Genomic DNA, 27,990 nt, shown 5'->3' with positions numbered 1-27,990 from the left:
CCTCTATTTTTGGCTAAATGTGTACCCAACTCCATAGGTGTTCTAGCCGGAAGATGATTTGTGGCATTAAATCGTTCAAGAATCTTTTCTACATAATGAGTTTGGGATAACATAATTCAAGAAGGAAGTCTAGAGACTTTAATCCCTAGAATTATATCACACAATCCCAAATCCTTCATATCAAAATGTTTTCTTAACATTTTCTTGGTTTTCACAATCAATTCATGGTTGCTTCCCATGATTAACATGTCATCTACATAAAGGCAAACAATTACATGTGCATTTGTAGTACCTTTAATATAGACACATTTGTCACACTCATTTATTGTGAAACCATTTGACAACATTGCAGTGTCAAACTTTTGATGCCACTGTTTAGGTGCTTGTTTGAGTCCATACAGCGACTTGACAAGTTTACACACATTTCCTTCTTTTCTGAGTACAACAAACCCTTCTGGTTGTTTTATATATATTTATGCTTCCAATTCTCCATTCAAAAACGCTGTTTTAACATCCATTTGGTGTATCTCAAGATCATGCAATGCTGCAATAGCTATGAGAACACGGATGAATGTTATTCTAGAAACCGGAGAGTAGGTATCGAAGAAATAATATCCCTCCTTTTGCCTGAAACCTTGAACCACTAATCGAGCTTTATATTTATCTATAGATCCATCTTCTTTGTATTTCCTTTTAAGAATACACTTGGATCCCAAAGGTTTACATCCCGGAGGAAGATCAACCAACTTCCACGTATAATTGTGTATGATGGAATCTATTTCATTTTGTATGGCTTCCTTCCAAAAAGATGTCTCAGGATTCGATAAAGCCTCTTGAAGAGTTCTTGGTTCATTATCTAACATGTATGTTAGAAAATCAGGACCAAACGATTTTTCAACTCTTACACGCTTGCTGCGTCTTGGTTCTTCTTTGGTTTGTGCAGTTTCAATTGTATATTCATAAGTTCGCTTATTCGAGCTTATTTCTTTCCTTTCTTTACATGAAAAAATATTTTCAAAGAATACAGCATTCCTTGATTCCATGATTGTGCCTTCATTTGAATCAGTAATTGTTGACTTATGCACTAAGAATCGATATGCACTACTATTGTATGCATAACCAATAAATATGCAGTCAACCGTTTTAGGCCCAATTTTGATTTGTTTTGGCTTAGGTACTTCTACTTTAGCCAAACACTCCCACACTTTGAGGTATTGGTAAGAAGGTTTACGACCTTTCCACTGTTCATATGGTATCTCATCTTTTCCTTTGATTGGAATCTTGTTTAGAATGTGAGTTGTTGAGAGAATCGCTTCACCCCACATATTTTGAGGTAAACCAGAATTTATTAACAACGCGTTCATCATTTCCTTTAATGTTCGATTTTTGCGTTCTGCAACGCCATTGGATTGAGGTGAGTAAGGGACTGTCGTTTGATGAATGATGCCCGAAGTTGAGCAAAATTCTTCAAAAAGAGCCACTTACTCTCCACCTCGATCACTTTGAATCATTTTAATTTTCGAACTTTGTTGATTTTCAATCTCAGTCTTATATTTTTTGAAAGCTTCAATTGCTTCATCTTTGCTTTTCAATAAATATACGTAACAAAATCTGGTGCAATCATCAATGAATGTTATAAAGTACTTATTTCCACCTCGTGTTTGTACCATTTTTAAATCAAATACATCAGTATGTATTAATTCAAGTGGCGTAGTACTTCTCGTGACCTTATGAAATGGAGCTTTAACCATTTTCGCTTCAACACAAATCTCACACTTATGTTGTAGATTTCTTTTAAACATAGATATTATATTTAAATTTGCAAGTCTTTGCAACGTGTTGAAGTTAGCATGTCCTAATAGTTCATGCCATATATCATAACTTTCAGTCAAGTAAGCAGAACCAATAACTTTATTCTTCGTCTCAGGGCGGATAACATTCATTACATTCAATTAAAAGAGACCACTATCTCGATATCCTTTACCAACAAATACACCGGATTTTGTTAATACAAATTTATCAGACTCAAACACCATTCTAAAGTCTGCCTTGCTCAAGAAAGAACCCGAAACTAAGTTCTTCCGAATGTCTGGCACATGCAGCACATTCTTGAGCGTTACCTCTTTGTCCGAGGTCATCTTCAACACCACATTTCCCACTCCAACAACTTCAGACGTTGCGGAGTTTCCCATAAACAACTTTCGATCCACAACGGTGACATAGGTGGAATACATATCTTTATCGGCACAAATGTGTTTCGTAGAGCCGGTATCAATCCACCATCCTCTCGGATCATCCACCATGTTGGTCTCACAAATAACGACACTTAAATCAATATCAAAAATTGCTAAAGGTACAGTACCTTTGTTAAACCAAGTTTGATTGATTTCGTTTCTGATTTGTGTTGTTTTTCTTTGGAATTCGGCAATCCCTTGCCATATGATTTGGTTTGCCACAGTTGTAGCAACTTCCTTGGAATTTCTTCGCTTTCCCTTTTTGTTTTACATCATGGGGGCGCTTCCTATTTTGACTCGTACTAGACTCCGCCAGATTTGTTTTGGCCTCAGTTTCCATCATCTTTTTATGTGACTTGACCTCGGTATTTCTGTTATCCTCCTCAATGCGAAGTCGCACTATAAGATCTTCAAGTTTTAACTCCTTACGTTTGTGCTTAAGGTAGTTTTTGAAGTCTTTCTACAGCGGAGGTAACTTCTCAATGATAGACGCGACTTGGAATGGTTCATTGTTTTCCATTTTTTCGGCCAATAAGTCATGCAAGATGATTTGTATCTCTTGCACTTGACTCATCACAGTTTTTGAGTCTACCATCTTGAAGTCCAGAAATTTTTCAACCACGAACTTTTTTATTCCTGCGTCTTCCGTTTTGTATTTCTTTTCCAAGGAATCCCAGAGTTCCTTGGCCGTCTTCACAGAGGAGTAGACACTATAGAGAGTGTCATCAAGGCCATTCAAGATGTAGTTTCTGCATAGGAAATCGCTGTGGTTCCATGCATCAACAGCGGTCCTCCTTTGGGTGTCAGAATCGCCATCAACGTCGATAGGGGGATCCTCCTTCAGGAATCTAGACAGATTCAATGTGGTAAGGTAGAAGAGCATTTTTTGTTGCCAACATTTGTAGTCGGCACTAGAAAACTTTGGCGGCTTTTCTCCATGTGCAGGGGCGGAAGTGAGCGGAGTGAATGAAACGGTAGACATCTTCAGAATCCGAGAAATACAAAATTTCTTCTTGCAATTGTTATAAGGGTGTACTTCGAATTCTGAAAATGTGTACAACAACAACAGCAATGGCAACAAAAAATAGCAACTAGTCGAGGCGAGAGAATCTCTCTATACGCAAGACGAAATTGCCCGTTAACAGTGCTCAACATTGGCGGCAATCGTCTCTAAGATACAACGACTATACAATCGAGATATAGCAGCACAACAAATATCTCGATCTTCATCGAACTAAAATATGTATCAATTTTTTTTTTCTTTTGTGAGAGAGAGGAAAGATTTTGCAGAAATCTGATGTATGCACGTTATCAGATGTTCTGAATCATCATTTCTATGTTATAACTACCGTATATATATACTTATACACGAAACAACACGTTATAAGGCGTAAGGATGCAACCCATGACAGAAAAAGCTCAGAAATAGACGTGACTTTTCAGTCTGTAGAAGGCGCGCTCGATCTGTCAAATTTAACCGACCGAGCGCCCCACTTCTGACAACCTTCTGTTTCGCTCAAACAAGGGTGCGCTCGGTCGGCAAAATTTAGCGGACCGAGCGCCCAACTTTTATGAAACTTACTGTTTCGGCAGACGAGGGCTGCGCTTGGTCGGTTGTTTTTAACCGATCGATCGCACTCAATATTATTCTTGAACCAAATTTTATCCAAAAAGAATAATTGATCACAAGAGGGAAAAAGACAGAAAAGAAGGACACAGGGAGAAAGGAAACCAAAGTGGTCAAGGGAGAATAAGGCAAGATCAACCGGGGAGGCTTGCCGCCTACGCTCCTCACAAGATAGCCCGGGATCGAGAGATCCATCTGTGTGAGGAGAATGCCCAACCATTGCCTCCAAAATGATCGGGAAAATATTGCTCGATACATCGAGTTAATACCCATGACACCAGTGAGTGTCGGAGGCTCACAGTGGAACCAGGGCAGCCCATACCCGAGAAAGCAAGACATGTGGAGAAAAAGCAGCGGGGACGTCCCTATGTGCCACGGCCCGACCCTCCGAAAGCCCGGGAGATGACACCTCGGAGGCCAGACAAAGAACCCCGAGAGGGATCTTCTAAAGGGGTGATCAAAATGATTTCGGGAGGATTCACTGATGGGGACTCTAATAGGGCTCGAAAATCTTGAAGTAAAAGAGAAATCCTGGGAATCAAGGCCCGGAGGTTAGATCTCTGCCCAATCATTACATTTGGGCCAGGGAATTTGGAAGGAGTGTTTCTGCCCTCCACTTACATTCTTTTTAAAATGTACAATTTAGATATCACCCCTCTCGTTCTTCACTACTTTTTTACTTGCCGATTTAATGAAGGGGCCTTTTCCTTAGCTGCCCGGCTGAACGCCCGCTTTCTTTCCGAAATCCCCCATTCTTTGAAGGGATGGAAAGAAAGGTATTTTTTCATCCGCCCCCCGGCTCCTTTTACCTTTAGGACCGGGTTCTTATCCTGTAGTGACCCTTACCCGGATCACCTACTAAACAGAGAACTTATGCATGCAATTAACTTAATTAAACAGATATCAGAATAAAACTGCGGAAACCATAAATAATTTACAACCCCAAGTAAAGAAATCTGTAATTTATCCAATAATATACAACCAAATCGAATAGCTGTATAAAACCCAAACAACAGTAATAAAACCTAGGCGAAGCTCCAGCTGGCCAAACCACTGACTAGCCCCTCCTGGATCCACCCTCCTCGTCCAATCGCAAACCTGCCCCATGAAATAGGGTGTCCAGAAAATACAGAGTACGAGATGTGAGCATAAAACGCTCAGTACGAGAGTATGAGTATACATGCATGCAAAGTGAACTCCCTATAGACTCGAGGTCAAGGATCAGATAACAGAGACAGACTGGGCCCTGGTATGTAGCACGCTGTGCCGTCGCTTCAGGAGGTGGCTCCCATACCGAGATAACCGTGGATACGCCGGACCCAAATCGATGGAAGTCCATCCACTGACAGGATAGGGTACAACCCTACTAACAGACATCTCGAAAGAGATACAGCAAGATGCAAATGAATGCAACATAATATCATGGCATATAAATCATGCAGTCACATAATACATGCATACTCAGTCAGGATATCTCGAACAGTACTTTCGTACCTCAAAACAGTGCAAGCTCTACCAACTCTAGGTCCACGCCTATAGTCTGCTCTACACTGTCAAATGATACTACTATCATTAAAGCGCTCTAAAAGCCTTAACTAAGCTATTGCATACTCCCAAATATTTATAGGAAGCAAAAGCTATACCTTCGTCCGTCGTTAGCCCTTTGATGTCGATGCCTCCAGAACTTGGGCACAACTCCGCTACAACTATCGAACGTCTCGCCGACCTCCGGACCAAGCCTAAGAAGACTAGAACAGCTCCAAAAGGACTAGAATGGAGAGGAGAACTCGGAATTGGCAAATGAAAGTGAAGCCTCGGCCTTCTATTTATAGACAACGATCGGAACTTCCGATCCTCGATCGGAACGTCCGAACCTTGATCGGAACGTCCGATCCTGCCATCGGAGCTTCCGAAGATTCTGATCTGCCACATGTCAAAATATCACTTGTTGACTTCGGATAGGGGTGATCGGAGCTTCCGATCTAGCCAATCGTCATGCCTGACGTAATATGATCGGAGCTTCCGATCCTGTTCGGAACTTCCGAACCTACCTTCGGAGCTTCCAAACTCTATTCAAGTAATTATGATTAATTCCTTAATTACTGATTTTGGTTTTGGGCTACTACATTCTCCCCCACTTAAGATATTTCGTCCTCGAAATCAGATCTTAAGTACTGAATGCAATACAGAAATCAGGAACATTCTTTATTCAAATCAAATGTTTATAGAGTTTGCAACTGAATACAACTTAGGAATGAAATCAAAACAACTCAGGATGGTCTTTACGCATCCTGTCCTCAAGCTCCCAAGTAGCTTCCTCAGTGCTTCGGCGCTGCCACTGAACTAAAACCAGAGGGATGACTTTGTTCCGCAAAACCTTATCCTTATAATCCAGGATACGAATAGGTTTCTCAACATAAGTCAAATCCTTGTCCACCTGAACCTCAGACCGCTGCAGAATATGAGATTCATCCACCACATACCGTCGCAACAGAGATACGTGAAACACGTCGTGAATACTGGATAGATGCGGTGGCAAAGCTAGTCGATAAGTCAAATCGCCAATGCTCTCCAAGATCTCAAACGGACCGATAAACCTGGGAGACAACTTGCCCTTAAGGCCAAATCTGAGAATCTTGCGGAAAGGTGACACTCTCAGAAACACTTTCTCCCCAACATCGAACTGCAAAGGCCTACGCTTGATATTAGCATAGCTGGCCTAACAATCCTGTGCAGTCTTAATCCGTTTCTTGATCTGATCGACAATGTCTATCGCCTGCTGGATAAGCTCCGGTCCCTCAGCCTGTCTCTCCCCCACTTCTTTCCAAAAGAGTGGAGTACGACAACGTCGCCCGTACAACGCCTCAAAAGGTGTCATCCCAATACTAGTATGATAGCTGTTGTTGTACGCGAACTCGATCAACGGCAAATGATCTTGCCAAGCTGAACCAAAATCCATGACGCACGCTCTAAGCATATCCTCCAAAGTACGGATAGTGCGCTCTGACTGACCATCAGTCTCCGGATGATAGGCAGTACTCAAACTGAGAGTAGTACCCATCGCACGCTGAACACTCCCCCAGAATCTAGAAGTGAACCTGGGGTCCCGATCGCTGACAATGCTCACAGGCACTCCATGAAGTCGAACGATCTCCTGAATGTACATCTGTGTCATGCGATCCACAGAGTACTCTCGGCTATAGGTAATGAAATGCGCTGACTTGGTGAGTCGGTCCACCACAACCTAGATAGCATCACAGTTCCTCGGGGATACCGGCAAATGGGTCACAAAGTCCATTGTGATAAACTCCCGTTTCCATTCAGGAATAGGCAGACTATGAAGCAATCCTCCAGGTCATCGGTGCTCTGCCTTGACCTATTGACACACCAAACATCTCGAAACAAACTGATAAACACTGCGTTTCATTCCCTTCCACCAGAAACGAGTATGTAGATCCTTGTACATCTTGTTGCTCCCAGGATGAATACTCAACTTAGTGCGATGTGCCTGAGACAAAATCTCCTCTCGCAACTCTTCATCCTGCGGAATCACAAGCCTACCAGACAAACACAGAAAGACATCTGACTGATAATGAAATCCAGACGAGCTACCCTCGTTAGCTAGACGAGCTAAACGCTGGGTCTTCGAATCAGACATCTGAGCATCTCGGATCCACGAATACAAGGCTGGCTCAGATAATATCGCAAACATCTGGATACTCTGCATACCTTTCTTATGCTTGAAGGTATAACCTGAAGTACAACAGTCACTGATCGCACTAGACATCGAACAAGTCTGAAGTGCGGATAGTCGCACCTTGCGACTCAAAGCATCAGCGGTGAGATTAGCAGCTCCCGGATGGTACTTAATTTCGCAATCATAGTCCTTAAGCAAGTCCATCCAACGTCTCTGCCTCATGTTCAACTCTGCCTGAGTGAACAAATATTTGAGACTCTTATGGTCGGTGAAGATCTCAAATTTCTCGCCTTACAGATAATGACGCCAGATCTTCAAAGCGAACACAATGGTTGCTAACTCCAAATCGTGGACTGGATAGTTGTCCTCGTGAAGCTTCAACTGTCTAGAAGCGTATGCGATCACATGCCCATTCTGAGTCAGAACACAACCTAACCCCTGAAGAGAAGCATCAGTGTATACCACATACCCTCCAGATCCTGACGGTAATGCCAACACCGGCGCAGAAGTCAACCGCCGTCGAAGCTCACAGAATTTCTCCTCACACTCGGAGGACCACTCGAAATCCACACCCTTGCGGGTAAGCTGCGTCAAAGGTCGAGCTAGTTGAGAAAAGTTCAGAATGAAGCGACGATAATACCCTGCTAGACCCAGAAAACTACGGATCTCAAGTCAATCTTGGAGTAAACTGACGTGCCCTGCAGCTGATCAAACAAGTCATCAATACGAGGCAACGGATACTTGTTCTTCACAGTGACTCGATTCAGTTGCCGATAGTCAATGCACAGCCGCATCGACCCATCCTTCTTCTTCACGAAGAGAACAGGAGCTCCCCAAGGAGATACACTAGGACGAATGTACCCCTTGTCCAAAAGATCCTGAAGCTGATTCTTCAACTCACGCATCTCTGACGGAGCCAGATGATACAGTGCTCTAGAAATAGGCGAAGTACCCGGCATCAACTCTATGCCAAACTCGACTTCCCTAGCAGGAGGAAAACCCGGAATCTCATCAGAAAATACATCTGGAAATTCATCCACAACAGGAATGCTCTCTATCCCAATACTCTCAGCGGACAAATCAACTGCATAGATAAGGTAGCCTTCCCCGCCAGACTTTAGAGCTCGACAGGCTCATAAGGCTGATACCAAAGGCATCGGGGGTCGCGCTCCCTCACCATAGAAAAACCAGCTCTCACTCCCCTCCGGATGAAAGCGTACTAATCTCTGATAGCAGTCCACTGAAGCTCGATAGGTAGTCAGCATATCTATTCCCAGAATGCAATCAAAGTCGTCCATCGCCAGGACCATGAGATTCGCTAACAGAATGTTCCCTTCGAACTCTAAAGGGCAACCCATCACTAGACGCTTAGCCAAAGCAGATTGGCCCGTCGGAGTAGAAACAGACATCACTACGTCTAGTGCAATGCATGGTAACTTATGCCTCTTAACAAAACGTGCAGAAATGAAGGAATGAGATGCACCAGTGTCAATAAGTACAAGATCAGGTATACCATAAAGCAGAAATGTACCTGCGATGACTTTCTCATTCTCCTCCACAGCCTGATCATGTCTCAGGGCAAACACCTGGCCAGAAGCTCGTGGCCTCAAATGAGAACTCCCAGCAGACTGTCCCTGCGACCTCTGCTGTACGGTGGCCTGATAACCAGATCCTGAACCAGATCCAAAACCGCCTCCCCCAGACAGTGGACAATCCCTCTGGATATGACCAGTCTCTCCACAACGGAAACAAGCTCCAGAAGCTCTACGGCACTTGTCGGATGGATGGTTCTTTCCACAGTGATCACACTTGTCCTTCTTACCGTAACGGACAACACCTCCAGAACCAGAGGAAGAAGAAGATCCAGACTTCTTGAAAGTTTGGGCACGGGGACCCAAAGAACTAGCAGGCCTCGACTGAGGAAAAGACCTGTTCCGCCGAATGCTGTCCTCCACCTGGTGACAACGGCTCACCAAACCCTCGTAGGACATGTCGTCGCCAACCGCCACACAGTCATGGATCTCAGGGTTAAGGCCCTGAAGGAACAGATTATACTTCATCTCTGAGCTATCAGCAATCGTGGGGCAATAGGATAGCAGATCAAAGAACCTCTGCTGATACTCATCGATAGACATGGCTCCCTGTCGCAGACTCAATAGCTCGCCTGCCTTCGACTGACGGAGTGCAGGAGGAAAATACCGCTTTTGGAAAGCTGTGCGGAACTCGGCCCAGGTGGCCACTCCTCTCGCCGCAACAAAAGGTGCAGATGTAAACCTCCACCACCTGCGCGCACGCCCATCCAGAAGATAGCCAAGGGTCTCCATGTAAGGCCCGGGATTAATTAGAAATTAATCCGAATTTATTTAAATTTTAATCCGAGTATATTTAATTTGGGAATATTTGGAGTTTTGATTTAAATTCTAATATTCTTAAATTATTTAGGATTGAAATTGAATTAAAATAGGGGCCGAGGACCAAATTGCAATTATTGAAGAATCTAGGGACTAAGTTGCAATTTCTATTGAAAGTTATCAGATATTGAATTGATTACTCAGCTTATGCACGTGTATGAAGTATGATTTTCAGAAAAATAAGAACAGAGCTCGATTTCTTCATTTTGCCTTTGAAAGTTTGATTTTCGATTTGTCATAACTTTTGTTCCGGTTGTCCGATTTCGATTCCGAAAAGTGTTCTGGAATCCTTACAACGAGGGCTTCAATCTCGTGTAAGTTTTATGCTGTGTTTTTTGGATTTTGAAATCATTATGGAGCAGATATCAGATTTTTAGTTATTGATTGTGTTCTTGCTATTGTATCGCTTCTATTTTCGAAACTGGATCAAAGTTGGATGATTGAAGGGATTGATTATGATTTGTAGCTTGTATATCGATGACTATAGCTGCTGATAAGATGTTTTATGACTGAGTTTTATATGATACATGCTGATATATGAATTGGAGTTACAAGTTTCGAAGTCGGGATTACGTCGGTTACCGATTTTGAATCGCTACGTCGTTTAATCGAGTTTTGGAACTATTTTGATAGCCGATTTCTGAGTTGAAGTTGTTGTTGAGATGTTATGAATGTTATAGTATTTTTCTTATTCAGTTTCAACTGAGTTTGAAGGCTTAACGACACAAGACGCCGACTTGAACGAATGAAGAAAGAGTTGAGGTTTGAAATGTGATTGATTGATGAATTCTTGATGGTTTTGACTCGTTTCTGAAATGATAGATTGGTATGAAGTTTGATATATGTATTTTGATTATATCTCGCAGATTTGAAGAGTTCAGAATCTCGATAAACGAAGGTATAATGACGACATCGCGAAGTAGGGACTTTGAAACTCAAGAACGATTATCTTTGAGTTGGCCCGCAAAAATCACATACTTGTTTATGTTTTGATTTGATTGTGGTGTTGTCGATCCATCTCAGGTAGTGGATCTTTAAATTTGAGTTGATATGATGTTATATCGAATTGATTGCGGTTAACCTTATTTGCGAGTCGTTTACGAATTCGTTAGATGGATATCCATGTCAAGATCAGTTATGAATCTTGATGGCTTCGAAGTTATGTGAATCAATTCGTATTTAAAGCGTTTGAGTACTCTATTTGTTGAGTCGAGTTTGAAATAGAGTTAATATGATTTATTTAACGCTTTCGATATGTTGGTTATACTGAGAATTATATCTCACCGGAGTTTATCCGGCTGTTGTCTTGTTTTGTATGCGTGCATGACAACAGAGAGGGAAGGAGCTGATCATCGACGTCATTGACAGCTGGGAGAGAGTCTAGCACGTGAGGGCTCGGGTTGTAGATGATGTTTTGAATGTTAGAAGCATGGAACCTTAGAACTTGTGGGTTTTGGAATACATGTATGAAACTTGAGATAGATTATGTCTTTTATCATTTCTTTAGCGACTTGTGCGATGTAATAAATACATGTATAGATGCTTGAGACCTTGTTTATATTAATATGGATGATTTGGATCTTTTATATCATGTTTTAGACTTGAGTTTGATGAATTGGAAGGAATTGAAGGGATCAAATTTGCGGACAAAGAACAGGGCAAGTTTCTGCTCCAGGAGGCGCCCCCGCGGTAATTTTTGACGGCTCGCGCGCAGCCTGGAGATTAGCCTACTGTTTTGGAAAAAAACAGGGGCGCCCCCGCGGTAGTTTTTGGCGGCGGGGGCGCACCCCTTTTTGAAAAAAAAAAAAAAATTTTTTTGGATCCTTTCTTTCCTTATTAGATTAATGATGCTTATTCATTAATTGCCCTTAAGATATGAGATTAGCAACCCGAGGCCCCACACTCCACCTTCTGCTCCTCGGTGCATTGGAAAGTTTGAAAAGTCGTCTCCATGCGGTCTATCCAGTTCTCCACATCCTCCGGAGACTCTCCTCCAACTAAGGGCTTAGGACCCATAGCTAAGAATCGACGCACAGTGAAACGCTCGTCGTCATGATGACGATGACGCCGTTCTCGATGAGGCTCCCGGTCGGCATCACCCCAACACCCACCAACACTGCCATGAGAACTCCGGTCGTCATGATTTGCCATCTACAAAAATACCTCACAGTTACCTTACGCAGAGTCTAAATCCCAAGAATACTATGCATGCTCTGATACCATAAATGTAGTGACCCTTACCCGGATCACCTACTAAACAGAACTTATGCATGCAATTAACTTAATTAAACAGATATCAGAATAAAACTGCGGAAACCATAAATAATTTACAACCCCAAGTAAAGAAATCTGTAATTTATCCAATAATATACAACCAAATCGAATAGCTGTATAAAACCCAAACAACAGTAATAAAACCTTGGCGAAGCTCCAGCTGGCCAAACCACTGACTAGCCCCTCCTGGATCCACCCTCCTCGTCCAATCGCAAACCTGCCCCATGGAATAGGGTGTCCAAAAAATACAGAGTACGAGACGTGAGCATAAAACGCTCAGTACGAGAGTATGAGTATACATGCATGCAAAGTGAACTCCCTATAGACTCGAGGTCAAGGATCAGATAACAGAGACAGACCGAGCCCTGGTATGTAGCACGTTGTGCCGTCGCTTCAGAAGGTGGCTCACATACCGAGATAACCGTGGATACGCCGGACCCAAATCGATGGAAGTCCATCCACTGACAGGATAGGGTACAACCCTACTAACAGACATCTCGAAAGAGATACAGCAAGATGCAAATGAATGCAGCATAATATCATGGCATATAAATCATGCAGTCACATAATACATGCATACTTAGTCAGGATATCTCGAACAGTACTTTCGTACCTCAAAACAGTGCAAGCTCTACCAACTCTAGGTCCATGCCTATACTCTGCTCTACACTGTCAAATGATACTACTATCATTAAAGTGCTCTAAAAGCCTTAACTAAGCTATTGCATACTCCCAAATATTTATAGGAAGCAAAAGCTATACCTTCGTCCGTCGTTAGCCCTTTGATGTCGATGCCTCCAGAACTTGGGCACAACTCCGCTACAACTACCGAACGTCTCGCCGACCTCCGGACCAAGCCTAAGAAGACTAGAACAGCTCCAAAAGGACTAGAATGGAGAGGAGAACTCGGAATTGGCAAATGAAAGTGAAGCATCGGCCTTCTATTTATAGACAACGATCGGAACTTCCGATCCTCGATCGGAACGTCCGAACCTTGATCGGAACGTCCGATCCTGCCATCGGAGCTTTCGAAGATCCTGATCTGCCACGTGTCAAAATATCACTTGTTGACTTCGGATAGGGGTGATCGAAGCTTCCGATCCTGATCGGAGCTTCAGATCTAGCCAATCGTCATGCCTGACGTAATATGATCGGAGCTTCCGATCCTGCATCGGAGCTTCCGATCCTGTTCGGAACTTCCGAACCTACCTTCGGAGCTTTCAAACTTTATTCAAGTAATTATGATTAATTTCTTAATTACTGATTTTGGTTTTGGGCTACTACATATCCAGTCTCCCTCCTCAACCTGAGCTCCAAGACCATTATAAATTCGAGGAGCCTTATGTTCGCAGCCTGGCTTTAGTTGGCAATAAAAACTTTTCTTCTCCTGTCCTTTTAACAAACGAGAATATGATAGCTTACGGGTTGAGTACCCGGGTGGAATTGGTTGACAGGAACTCTAAAGAAATCGGCAACTGCCAGGTAGAAAGGAGGAATGGGAAATCGAAGACCGCTCCGGATTTGGTCTCGAAAAAAGGTATAACAACCCTCCGGAGGGGTATCGGGAGTGCTCCCTGGTAAAGGGCGGAATAAAGTGCGGGATAAGGGGATTTCCCCTGAACCGCGCAGTTCCTCCGTAGCCCCTTGAGATAGGGTGCTGGGAAGATAGGTGTACCAACCCAGGGCTGGAGGAGCAGATGCGAGGGGTGTAGGGTTTTTGACTTTCTTTTTTCCTTTTCCCTTCATATGGGAAGACGAAGCCGCAGAAGTTTTAGTGCGAGAGAGAAAAGTTTTTCTAGAAAAACGGGGTCGGGAAGGAAGAGCAGATGCGGAGAAAGCATCGCTCGAGCTACCACTTGGCACTTAGTCTCTGGGCGAGCCTTTGGCATTCGCCCCAGAGGTAGAGGATGTACCCGTAGACATGAGAAAGAGAAGAACTTACAGAATAAGAGCAAATAAGGGAGTGAGCGAGTGACGGAAACTTGAGAAAATTGCAGGAAACCAGAGAACAAATCGCGCAAGGGGGAAGACGGTGAGAAAAAGAATGAAGGGTCACAAGGATTAAATACTCGAAAGGGACAAAACAATCTGAGCCATGTATTTTGAATTAAACGGCATAGATACGCAAAGCGTGCTCAGAAAGCTGAAACGACCTCTGACAGAACCTCTGACACACGCACTACGAAGCGTTTAGGGCTGACGTCATACTAATGTCACCACCCGGGGAGGGGTATCATAACGCTAACTCCTCGGGACAGCGGAGCAGGTCTTAGCCCGACTATCTTTAGGAAGTGTGGTGATATCCTAGCAAGATATCCCGGTTGATCTTTAGGAAGTGTAGTAATATCCTGGTTAGATATCCCGGGTGGCTAGAAGCCCGGGGAATACCTTGGAGATATCCCGTGTGGCTAGGACCCGGGGAATACCTTGGATGATGGCATAAATTCGGAGGGTTTAAGCACCCGAGCCATCCCAGAGATCCAGGATGCCTGGGAGATCTCGGGAAGACGAGAAAAGCCCGGATAAAAGCAGGGGAGACAGATATCTAGGAATAAGCCTTCGGAAGGTAGGAAAGAAAGGAAAGTTGGTGGGGCCCGAGCTTTTCTATTCTTAGGGCCAAGAAACAGCGACGTCTACTTAGAGTATGTCAGGTTCCAATCACAGACCAAATCATTACTAACCATATTCCAACGGAGTGGGCTCTTCCCTAAGATTACGGGGTGTCTAAATCACACGTGATAACCATCCCATCACCATAAAAGTTGTCAGTAATTTCATACTTAGTAATCATTGAAGACCCGGGCCGACGAGTATAAAAACCATAGCTCGGAATCTGTCAAGAGGATTAATAATTTATTCTGCACACACTCACTCTCTCAAAAATCTCTGAGTCCACTACATACATTCTTAATATTCATCTTTTAAGGAATAAGGAACTCGCCTATCTGAGAATTTACCCATTCTCGGGTACTCATTTTATGATAATCGCATCAATATGGGTGGGATGAGTCTATCTGGCTTTCATATTTTCAAATCTCATATTAGGGGATCATCTAACTCATAATCTATCATTTTGATGAAGCCGAGAGATTTTCAACTCGACACCACATATTTTATAAAACAAAACAAAATGTTCCAAAAGCGTCATTAATTGATGACAGAATTTTCAAATAGAACGTGGAAGATACGCGAGGATTAGAAACACTACTCCTTAATCACACCGTCTAATTACAAAGTAATTTATTGAGATGAATTTTTTTAATTACCAAATTCGACTTAAAGAAAAATCTTATTTATATATCAAAATTAATTACTACATCCGTTTCAATTAGATAAGCCACATTTTTTTGTCACAAATATATAGTCTTCTATTATATTCAGCAATAAATTTTTTTTACTGTTTTATCAATTTATCTTATTAATTACTTCTTTTTTTTTTTTGAAGAATTATTAATTACTTCTTGAAAAACGTGCAACTATTTTTTTTAGAGATAAAATTTGACGTTCATGCGTAATTTACTTTTTTGATTATTTTTTTCATTTGTTTGAAAAAAAATTCTTATATAATTAGCACATAAAAAATATTGTTTCACTACATATATGAATTGTATATCCAGCCTATACTACACATGAGGTAAGTTCTTGAGTCAGTCGACTCAGGACAGGACCCATACTTTGAGGAGAGCCCAAAATTATATATATATTATCTTTGTGCATTATCTTAATTATTATGTGGGAGATGTTTTTAACGTCAAAATCAAAACAATGACTTGAAATTTTGAACTGTTTCGCGCACCATTATATCACTAGCTTAGGGTTCACGTGTTACATAAATAATTTTTAATATATTTATATTTATTCAAATAGTTATATATAATTTATTATTTAATAATGTAAATAATTTTTCATATTTACTGTTATTTTAAACCACCAGCAGAAACATCATTCCTAAGAAAATAAATTTTTTTGGTTGTTAATACTGAGGGATCCGTTATATATAAAATTATGACATGTAAGAAAGTCATGAGTTTCATGACCATCTTGTATGATTTCTATTCCTTTTTTAATTATAAAATGGCATAGCTTTACTTTAACATGTAATTGAGAGGTTTATATAACTGCGCATCTTTTATTATTATTTTTTGAGATTATTATTTAATTGAAATGAAAGTACAATTACAAATGAAAGAACATAGACAATAAACAATAAAATATGGGAGATGAAAAGTGAGACTAACACAACAATTAGCTACTCGAGCTAGCTCCGAGCAAAACTCTATACTCGATTATTGTCAAATATATGACTAAAAATGATGGTTTTATTGCAAAATCTAATTGCATGTTCGAATAGTATACCCAAAATCATATATATTTAGGGGTGTTTACGGTTTGGTTAACCGTCTGAACAGATTCGAAACCGAAAATTCCGTTTCAATTCGATTTTTGATCAAATTCGATTCGGTTAACCGAATTTTCGATTCAATCTGAATAAACACCCCCTAAATATTTCTGGCCAGCTTTAATTTTTCGAATTGCATAACTCGCATCTTTAGCATCAACTTCAAACTCCACCGAAATGCTTCCATGCCAATATTGCTTAACTAAGGAACCGCATTTCACGTTTCATTGTTGTTGTTGTTTTTTTATTTTCTTAAAAAGAAATATCAAACTTTAGCAACAATGTTTTGTCAAGTTCTCACCAAAAATAGTTATTTTAATTTTATTTATTTCGTGTTTTCATGAAATAGAAGCAGAAAGTTACAAATCCCCAGCCATTAAGAATTATATAAATGAAAATAAATAAATATATATATAAATATCGATCCCACTCTGAAAGATGGGAGCTAGCTAGGAGTCCCATCGAACATCAATCTCTTCATTGAGTTTTCCAGTCATGTCTGTACTTCTTAACTGTTCAATCCTTCTGTTCCTCAACTTTCTGTCCCATCCACATTATTCCCATTACAAATTCATAATCCCACTTCATGCTCCTCCCATCCCATGCATTCAAACCACCACTGATCATTAATCTCTGATTAATTATCCTGGATCAATGTTATAATTATTGTAATATGATGGAGTATTAATCACATGCATGTATGTTCTTGCAATTATTAATCCAAAGTAAATTAATCAGCTAAAAACATTGATTCAGAACATGCATGCATGCGCTTAATTAATTGTATACAGTTTTGTGGGATTAATAGATTCTGTGTTTGTATAGAGTGAGTGAGTTCGGGCTTTTTTAGGGGCCCGGTTGGTGGCGGTAATGCTGCTGGTCTCTGGTGGCTGGATCATTGTAGTTTGCAGGCCAATCATAGAAGCTGAAAGTCTTGTTCTTTTCACAGTACCCCTCATTGATCAGCAAGAGATCTAACGGGTCGGGCTCGGTTTCTCCAAAATCCCCGCAAAAGTCTTCGTAATATTGCTCGAAATCTGGATCCTTTTCCTCTTTCAAGACCGCACAATTCCCGAAATCTGCTGTGACGTTTTCTGATGATCTCTTTTCTTCGTCGGGGCTGGAGGGCTCTTGGGCTTGTGAATAATTCGGTGATTTAATTCTTGATGCACCAAGAATATTACTAGTTTTAATCGGATGAGATCTGGTGGAGCCCGCGAGAGCATTTCTCTGTGTCGGCCATGGATGATTATGCTCCGAAGTGTAGGTTATTACAAGCATACTCGGGTCTGTTCTGCTTCGTTCCACTTGCTTTCTTGCCGAACATCCCTTGGAACTGCTGCACCTGTAATAACCCCTGCATTTTTTTTTCCAATGAAATTAAAACTGATCATATATTGTAAATTAGCCGAATTAATCAATGATATATTAATGTGATATCCATTATATACTAAAATTAGTCCATGATCAAAAGAAGGAAAATAAAGATATATATAATTACCGTGGAAAAGGGGAGCCCTTGATTGGCTTCTGACCGTACTTCCTCCAAGCCCAAAGATCGGAAGGAACAACTTCTCCACTATGCCTGGAGTTTGCAGGTGCCGGAGCTGGTATACAAACAACCTTCTTCGACTGGCTTTTCCTGATCAATATTATAATGACGTTGCATACAAATTAAAATAACTGATTCTTAATTCGGTCGCAAAGAAATTAAAGGAATATAATAGAATATATATCACATATCATTTTCATGAAGTGGTGTGCAGCTAGCTTTTTGTAGCTTTTTTTCCTTGGAAAAAGCCGAAAGTAATGGAGAAATGTGGATTCAACATATGAAACCACAGAAATCTCTGGTCATGTGGGTTTCAAGATACAGTATGTATGTTCAAATTAATTATATAGGTATAAAATGAAAGCGATCGAAGTCCTGAAACAGGTAGGTACGTACACTGAAATATCTGCGTTACGTTTAGCTATAGCACCGCACGTAATATCAAAAACGATTCTTTACCTTGTGGTAGGGAAATCAATGCAATCTCGCTTTGCGTGCAGATCATTAAAACAAACCAAGATCATATTTTGGAAACCTAACTTCTATATATTAAGATCCTCCATTTAACAATAATATTAGTTGCATAAAATATTATAGGAATTGTGCTAAAACTTTTGATGACTAATTAGATAAATATTCATGTGTTGATCAAAGAGATATAAGTACCTCCTTTTAATCCCCGTATTTCGCGGAGGCGAGATCTGCAAACCTGGGCTCTCCACCAAGCAACCCAATTTGGAGCTATCTGGGAAAGTCAATACTTGATCATTGGATAGTAACATGGAATTAGAAGAAGAAGCAGCAGCCACCACCGGATCAGGATCACATGGAGACACAACAGCAGGCAACTTGGGATCCGAAGAGATCTGCAGCATCCTCGAGAACAAATCAGAAGGTCTTTTAGTTATCTCATCATCATCCATAATCATGTGATGATGATGATCAGCAAGATGATTTACGCTAGGGTTACGATATGATCCGCCGAAAGCTTCAAACCCTCCATTGCTTGAACTGTTGGGCTTCGAGTTGAGGACGAATCCAGATACCTGCGTATCGATATCGTGGAACGGATCTCCCAGCCGGTTGAAAGGGTCACCGAAATCATCTTCCCAGTGGCTTTCAAAATAACAGCCCATTTGGTTGCTTGGAAACTGCATATCTGTGAGACAGGTCGACGCGGCCGATGTTCCGGCACTCATGCTGCCTCCGCTGACGCTGGCGCGGACTATGTCAGCTAAATCACCTTGATAATTCTCCATCAGAAAACTGCACTTTATCAAAACATAAAGATCATATTTATTTATTCGCACAACAAATGTATGATCGATCTTCTTTAATTTCTTTTATGATCACAAAATTGATCAGGATCGAAAAACAACCTGATCATTGATGCATATGAGAGAAAGGCGCTGACTTTGGTACAAAGAAGTCTGCAGCATACGCAACAAAGGAAGAGAAGAGAGAATAAAAATTATATATTTGAATAAAAGAAACACAACATAAAACTAATTATCAGTAGCACTACAATATATACTGTTGATCTTTTAGGGTTTTGAGCTAGTATTGTTGATTTTATTTTATTTTTTTTCTAATGATTGTACACATCTAGTTTATATACACCATTAATTAAGAGGGTCAAATCTGTGTGACAGTAGCTGATTATTTTAACAGGTATAATATTGTTGTTTACTTACTATATATATTATTTAATTTCTATTAAAATCTAACATTCTGGCCATGTCTTGTGTTGTATAACAAGTACTGGGAAAAAGGGTCAATTTCGAGAAATCAGTGATAGGAAAATAAAGAGGGTGGGCAAGCAGCCGCAATTCTCGGAGAAACGCTCCAAAACGTTGTATCCTGGGACCGCTGCTTATCTGGCTCTAACTTATATTCTTCATTTTATACTTGTAGAAATTAACTTTGTTGTATTAGCTGCTACATCGTAATATTTAATAACATCTCGATGATATATTTAAGTTTGCACTTGGATGCAAGTATTTCAAATCCTTGAAATCAAATGTACTTTTGTTGTTTAGATAAATAACATCATAAACATCAAATACACTTCTTTTATTTTTACATAGTAATTCATAATAATTAGGATGTATTTTAAGTTCATCCAATAAAGTGGACATGTGGAATCTATTTTAATTCATTTAACTAACATGTAAATAACTAAGTTATGGATTTAAATTTTCTCTATGTTTCTTGTTAATACTAAAATAGTAATCGAAATCTATGGATTTGAAATATTTTCATCCAAACGCAATCTAAAAGTTTTCTCGTATTTGAGATTCAATGAATAAATGTGGACTTCGTACATATAATACATATAGTTTTGTTCCCACGCACTCTAGGGTGCGGGAGATCCGCGTGCACCTTTGCCCAAAACAACTACGATTGCCTTGAAATTTTCACGATAGAGTCATCTCGAAAATACGAATCCAACGAAATATCATATTATATAAATTTTAATTTCGATGGTCGGAGATTTGAAGATGATCAGAAATTAGATGGAATATATCATTTCCGACCATCTTCAAATCTAGCTCGTATCCTCATTCATAGCACTATCTGAAGATAACATTCATGTAATTAAAATTTTACCCCACGTTCATGCATGACCCATGAAATAAAAAACCCACAAGAAATTAAACAAAGTAATAGTTTGATTATCGGAGTAATTAATTGACACTGACGCATGATTAATGCGTTCACATTAATTAAGGTTGAAAACAAGAGAATCAGAAGCGTCTTTCCATGTGATTATTGTGCATGGTGTTCGTAGTTTGCATTTATAGGATGGCTATAATTACTGCTTTAATTAATCACTTTTTAGGGAATCATAACAGATTTGCTTTCTTTACATAATATATAAAAATTTTACTGTTACATGTTGGTGAATTTGGTGTGTAATAATAATTATAAGGAAAATTGCATCTTTACTATTTTGATTTTTATACCTAAAAATTAGATTTTAATACCTTTTTTATTTTTAGTAATTGTATAATTTGTTTTGCAATTTAGTCAAGTTTCCATGGGATATCATCTAACACTAGTACACTACACATGTTAGCATTATATCAATGTCACGTTAGCATAATTTCGATGTCACACTAAAAAATCACTAAATTGAGAAAAAAATTACAAACTAAAACAAAAATTTGACAACATAAAAAACAAAAATAAAATTATTAAAATTACAATTTTTCCATAATTGTAAGAGTGTGTAAAGTCGCTCCAAGATATGTATAATGCCACGGTTTGTGTGGGGGTGTGTGTGTTGTGCGTGCTCGAATTTTTTTCAAAATCTTCTCTTGTTAAGTTTGGATGAAAGAATCAAATTTGTTGATTTTAAATGTATTTTTTTTGTTTAGACAAGTAATAGCATAAAATTTAAATCCACTCATTTAATTTTATATAGTTTTTATGTTAATTAAAATATATCAAATTCGACCAATAGTGGTTTTATTTGAAATTCATGCAACTTTATATGATTAATCTGTAAATAAACAAATAAGTAAGATATAAATTTAAGATTCGATATGTTGATTCATTCTTAACAATAAAATTATAATCGAAATCCATGAATTTGAAATTCTTCCATGTAAGCAAAACCTTAATCCTTAAAGTTTCAGAATCTGTTCTTGATCATGACATGAGAATTGAGATGAACCAAGGCATGGATCCCAAAATCATATTTGCCATTCTCCCGAAGAATTCTCCCGTTGATTAATTCAACACATGAAACCCTTGGCTAGTTTAGATTTGTAAAGCAAAATGGCTTCTTTTTTTTTTCTTCTAAATTTTCGTTTTTCCTAAATATTGCGGTACTCTAGGGGTATTTGTTAATTAGGCTGCTAATGGATATGTCAAGGGGAGTCGTTATTAAACAATAAATATTAACATTACACCATCATGCATTCAACTATATTCAGCAGAAATTAAATCCGCACTCCCGAGAAGATAATGGTCGAGAAACAATAATAAAAAACAAAACGTAATTGATTAATGAAAACGTGTGAAGTAATATATAATGTGTTGCTGAACGATATGATCTGTTTTCATTAATAGGTACCACGTAGGGAACATCACAAAATGTTGGGCACTATACATACGGGTTATGATTCAATAATAAATAATATGCAATCCCATGTACGATTTGGAAGCTAAGCACCAGCCAGCCGGCCATTTTTCACACCATCCTTTATCTATTTTTTTATACTTTATACTTTATCAACCTCCCATATCCGCTGCAAGATTTAGTGAAGGGTCGGCCAAAGAAACATGTAAGAGACATATATTTATGAAGTATTTGTAATCACTAAAAAAATAATTGTTAGCTTTTGGTTTAAAAAAATCATTTTTGTGTGTTTTTTAAACCTAGATTATGTGTTAGCTTATGCTTAACTTAATTGAAATCCAAAAGCTAGTCATGTGGTGATTATGATTCTCCAAAAGTGATTCTAATAAGAAGGTCATTGTTAAAATCACTTTAAAGTTTAATCACTTATTTATCAAATACTACCCAACATTGATTTTTAGATTTTCACATATGTTTTTAAAGACTACCAACTTTTGATTTTTCTTAATTTTTTTATAATCTATAAATTAATCACTTCTACAAAAGCACAATCTATTGCAAACGTATCTCGTTATTCAATCCATGAACCAAACAGTGTCCAATACTCTTTGTCTCGTCGAGAAATAGAACTGACTATCCTAATTAAGTCAAAGCCCAAAGGGCTCGAACGACCGTTAATTTAAACAAGAGAAATGTGTATCCGATCAAAAATTTAATTTTCGCCGTTAATTTTTGAGAAAGAACGAGCGCGAAAGAAAGAGGAGAAGATCAGCGTCAAGTCTTGGTGGGAGGTTTAGGGGGAATATTAAAATATTATTACGATATAAATATTATTTTGTCACTAAACTAATTAATCAGCGACAAAACATTAACTTCTGCCGGTAATTAACGACAGCATAAATCTGTCGTTAAAATAGATATAAAAATATAAAATTTTAAAAGTCTATAAATTCAACGACAAAATCTATATTTATATATCATTATTGAACGACAGATGTAAAATTTCAGTTATTAATAGCAACAAAAAAGTAATTACGTCTTTAATTAACGACAATTATAAAATATTTGTCACTAGCATTAATCAACTACGTAATACTAATTTTGTCGCTAATTTGCGACATAAATTTAATTTTCATCATTAATTTTCGCGAAACCGACACAGGTGGATAGGTAGAATTAATACAAGACAGACACATACATCCTCATGATTTTAGTAGATTCTTAACATAATCCATCATATCGTCTATGATATTAATAATTCTTAGATCCATGCAGATTTAAGATATTGTGCGCCTAGCTAAGGCCCTAATGCCGGTCTACAGTATCATAAGAGTTTATTATTAGATGATATAATTTTAGCTATGATGTCGTACCAAACTTAATAAGAGAGTAGGACGACTATGTAAAATATAATCGATGATAATTAGCACGTAAAACCATGTAAAATGGTTCTTCCACGAAATAATACCATGTAACAAAAACAAAAACAAAAACAAAAAAAACAAAAACAACAAAAACAAAGACAAAAACACCGAAGTTTGACAGATCCCTACATATTAATGTAGCAAAAACAAATGGAGCAGGGGAATGGGGCAAGACCTTCTAAACGATGCAAGTACCTTATATGTCCTCAATCAATTAAATGATTACACTAAAATTGTCGATGATAATAATGTTAAAATAGAAAAGTGGATGATACTATAGTTTTGTTTTGGGTTTTCTTGGTTTTAGACTGGGCTTGCTTTTGGATTGAATTATTGATGGTCTTAAATTTAATTCACACCGGCCCAAAATTGTGGCTCATCATTCTAGCCTACCAAACATCCTTTCTGCCCGATAACCAAGCTATCAATGGCATGAAGCAAATAGATTACTGTTAGATGTCATCATAGGCAAATAGACACGATTTCTAAAAACTAAGCATCCTATGAAAGTGTTGTACAGTATATATTTTTTATAAATAAAAGTAAATACAAAAGGTAAACACAAAAAATTTAGGGAGAAAAAAGGGGAAAATGGTGGCGGAAAACGGAAATTAATAATGTTATGAAAAAGAAAAGAAGGGGAAAAAAAGCTAGATGATAGCAACTTACTAAAACCTCCGTCTTCACACTTAATAAAGCAGGGAGATATCTCCTAAAGAGATGTTTTAGTTGTTAGATTAAGTGAGCACTTAGCCAGATGTCAGAAATTTGATTCTTCTACCAACATTTGCTTGAACTAATCTGTCTCACTAGACTTGCCTAGTATGATTTACTAGGTTACCATAGTTTGCAGGATATTGCGTTAGTCCAAGAATTTACTTAGCAGGATTTACTTGGCTAACTTAATTTGCAGGCTATTGTGTTAGTCCGAAAGTTTACCCAACCCACAACGAAATGTAAGCAGTTGTGGGTTCCGACATCATAAAATATATATATAATAGAGATAGAGAAGAAAATTGAAACGAGACGAGTAACAACTTGCTTGACCAATAAAAAGGATTAATTGGAAAAAATAATAGAAGATTTTAAAGAGGGAGCATGAATAAGAAACCAAAAACGAAGCCAAGTTCTTTTCTTATGGTACCAATCATGCCTACATACGAATATAATATGTACACAATAAACGCGATGTATGTACAACGGCATGCTTGGCTCCTGGTACGCCACCCGCCTCACCCGATCCCACGCCCGGAATCGGTGTCACCGTGTGGCATACAGGGAGCCAGGCATATCCCCATCTCATGCAAACTCATATGATCATGATGTACAATACAAACAATTCATCAACGTTGAGGATCCACGATATACGCGGTTGACGAGTGGAAAAAAGAAGTAGAAGTAGAAGCCGCAGGACCATAAGGTGCCTTTCATTTCTGAAACATTTGGTACGAGGCCGTTGCAAGAATGTGGATATATGGAGATATATTATGGGGTGCAACATATATATATAGGATGAGACTTGAGGGAGTTGTGAAGTGATTCGCTTTCCATATATAAAAGAATCACTTTATTTGCAAAATCACAAATTTCGGGCGTCAAAATATATATACATATGGTGACCCGTAATTTAATGCACTCCCACCCGTACACAATCACACTCCTCGTTCCTTGTTCAAATCATTTGGTATGCCGACAATAATAACAATATGCCATCCTTGTTTTCCTTTTGGTAAAATGTATATACGCAAACACAAATTAATATATATATATCACCTATACATACATACTCCATTATATATACGAATGAAAAATAGGAGAGATGAACAGTATATTGATAAGTATGCAAAAGGAAAAAAGTCTCAACAATTAGTGTCGCGCAATCCTTAAAGCGTTAGATTTTGAATGCTTTTTTTTTTTCCCCGTCAAATGCAACTTTATTGCACCATATAAGTAAAGTAAAGTGGATTGCTTTAATTGTTTTGAGTGAATTTTTGTCGGGTGTGATTGGAGGAAATTGCGATGTTCCCTTCGCCAACCATGGCCTTTAATGAACTTTTTTGTCGCCTCTCTTTTTCAACCTTAGCTTCTTTGGCCCTTCCATATACATTTCATGTTGTCACCTAGATACTTTTTCGATCTAAAGTTTTTTAATTTTTTTTTTTAATCGTGTCATTCATAGCACATTAGCGTGCATAAACATACAACAGATTTGAATTATATATACAGATGTGTAATTTCCTTAGAAAATTGTAAATGTTCATTTTTGTATTGGTCAATAAGGTAGCTAGTGCCTTAAAAAAGGGGAAAAGATAAGAAAAAGAAAAATCATATACTATTGCCTAACAAACGTACATACACCGAAACAAAAGAGAATTAGGCCGAGCAAGGCTCTGCTTCCACAGTCCACGCTACATGGTCTTGTCAACTTCGGGGATGCTACCAAAAAATGTCCCATCACTTATGTAGGATCGAGCGTTTTTGTTTTAATAGTGTAATTCAAATTTATTTTTAAAATTGTATACCAGTCTAAGTACGATGATTCGATCGTTCTCCAACTAAGATGATTATTACTGTTATGGATTATGCCGTAGTGATCATGACGATAATAATTGCGGAATAAAATAATCAACAAGAACACCAAAGGTTTACGTGGTTCACCCAATATAGGCTACGTCCACGGAGCTGCTGCAAATATTTATTACCGAAGAAATATTACAAGTGTATGCAAAACACTATATCTCTCACACGATCCCAACACCCGAGTATTACCAAGAAAAATATTTCTCTAACTCACACAAGAGAACACTCAAGAAAACCCAAGAAACTCTCTCTTTTTTCTTTCTTTTTCTTTGCTCTCTGCACTGTGGGATAATTAGAATGAAGAGCTAAGCTGCCTTTTATAGGAAAACCTTTACGCGTGAAATTAAATGTCTCGCATTTAATTCACTTCCCCAAATTTCCAACCAACGCCTGCCACCTAACAAATCTCCCACTTTAAGACTTGATTTCAATCATGGCTTCACACAGTCAACGTATCAGCTCATGCTTCTTCTCTTATATTTGCAGTCAATCTCGTCTTTCATGGCTAACTCCCACTTGATTGAATCATCATTTTGCATCGCTTCTTCAAAGGTCTCCGGTTCACCTTTATCTGTCAGCAAATATAATAAAGTGTTGGAGAGTATTTCTGAGGTGGTCTGATTGTTCTCGAAGATCTCCTGAGTTCAATTTTCGGAGTTTTCGGTTCATCATCTTATGCAACAGTTTCTTTATCTTTCAAGTTACTGGTTTTCGAATCATTCACAGGAATATCCATCAATGGTATTTCATCCCTCTTCTTGACTTCAGGACATTCATCACCAGCTCCAACGCTTGACCTGTCCTTATACATCACATACTCATTGAAGATTACATCTCTGCTCTGAATGATCTTCCGATTTTGGTCATCCCAGAACCGATAACCAAACTCATTATCTCCATAACCAATAAAGAAACACTTCTTTGATTTCGGATCAAGTTTTGTTCTGTTAGCCGAATCAATGTGAACATATGATAAACATCCAAACACTTTCAAGAAAGAAATGTTTACTTCTTTTCCGCTCCAGACTTCTTCAGGTATTCTGTAATCAAGTGGTACCGAAGGTCCTCTGTTGATCATATATGCTGCAGTGTTAACTGCATCAGTCCAGAATGATTTCGACAGTCCAGCGTGCAATCTCATGCTCCTGGCCCGTTCATTCAGGGTCATGTTTATCCTCTCAGCTACACCATTCTGTTGAGGTGTACCAGGAATGGTTTTCTCCATCTTGATCCCGTTCGGTGCACAATACTTCTTGAACTCAATATCTTCATATTCTCCACCATTATCTGACTGTAAACACTTCACTTTCAAGTTGGTCTCATTCTCCACCATGACTTTCCACCTCTTAAAGGTTTCGTAAACATCAGATTTATTCTTCAAAAAATAAACTCAGACCTTCCTGCTCAAATCATCGATAAATGTGACATAATATCGTGAGCCTCCAAGAAATGTCACAGGAAATGGCCCCCACACGTCAGTATGAACCAGCTCCAACTTTGCTGCTTTCGGTTCTCTACCGCCTTTCGAAAAGCTCACCCTTTTCTGTTTTTCAAGAACACAACTTTCACACAGTTTGTGTTTGACAGTTTTTAACTCCGGTAGATTCCCTTTTGATATCAGCATCTTCATTCCTTTCTCACTCATATGTCCAAGTCTACAATGCCATAGACTTGAGTTAGCTCCAGCATCCACAGCTGCTAACAT

The 27,990-nt window shown here is 38.9% G+C and overlaps 1 protein-coding gene across 1 annotated transcript; it reads right to left on the bottom strand.

The window, feature by feature from the left end:
* Nucleotides 1–17,402: 17,402 nt before the first annotated feature.
* Nucleotides 17,403–19,659, bottom strand: LOC140875893 (probable WRKY transcription factor 14). The gene is made up of 4 exons (XM_073279722.1): nucleotides 19,574–19,659; nucleotides 18,861–19,460; nucleotides 18,144–18,284; nucleotides 17,403–17,999 (listed from the first exon to the last, which is right to left on the bottom strand). The coding sequence occupies exons 1-4, from the start codon at nucleotides 19,579–19,581 to the stop codon at nucleotides 17,489–17,491; spliced, it is 1,260 nt and encodes a 419-aa protein (XP_073135823.1). The 5' UTR covers nucleotides 19,582–19,659; the 3' UTR covers nucleotides 17,403–17,488.
* Nucleotides 19,660–27,990: the final 8,331 nt, after the last annotated feature.

The sequence above is a fragment of the Henckelia pumila genome, chromosome 1 (genome assembly GCF_033568475.1).
Source record: "Henckelia pumila isolate YLH828 chromosome 1, ASM3356847v2, whole genome shotgun sequence".
Taxonomy (NCBI): domain Eukaryota; kingdom Viridiplantae; phylum Streptophyta; class Magnoliopsida; order Lamiales; family Gesneriaceae; genus Henckelia; species Henckelia pumila.
This window is presented reverse-complemented; position numbering and strand designations above follow the sequence as displayed.

Coding starts and splice junctions, on each gene's coding strand:
- LOC140875893 (XM_073279722.1), bottom strand. Junction 18,285..18,860: donor AATACGGGGATTAAAAGGAG/GTACTTATATCT, acceptor AATATTGATCAG/GAAAAGCCAGTCGAAGAAGG. Junction 18,000..18,143: donor AAGGGCTCCCCTTTTCCACG/GTAATTATATAT, acceptor AAAAAAATGCAG/GGGTTATTACAGGTGCAGCA.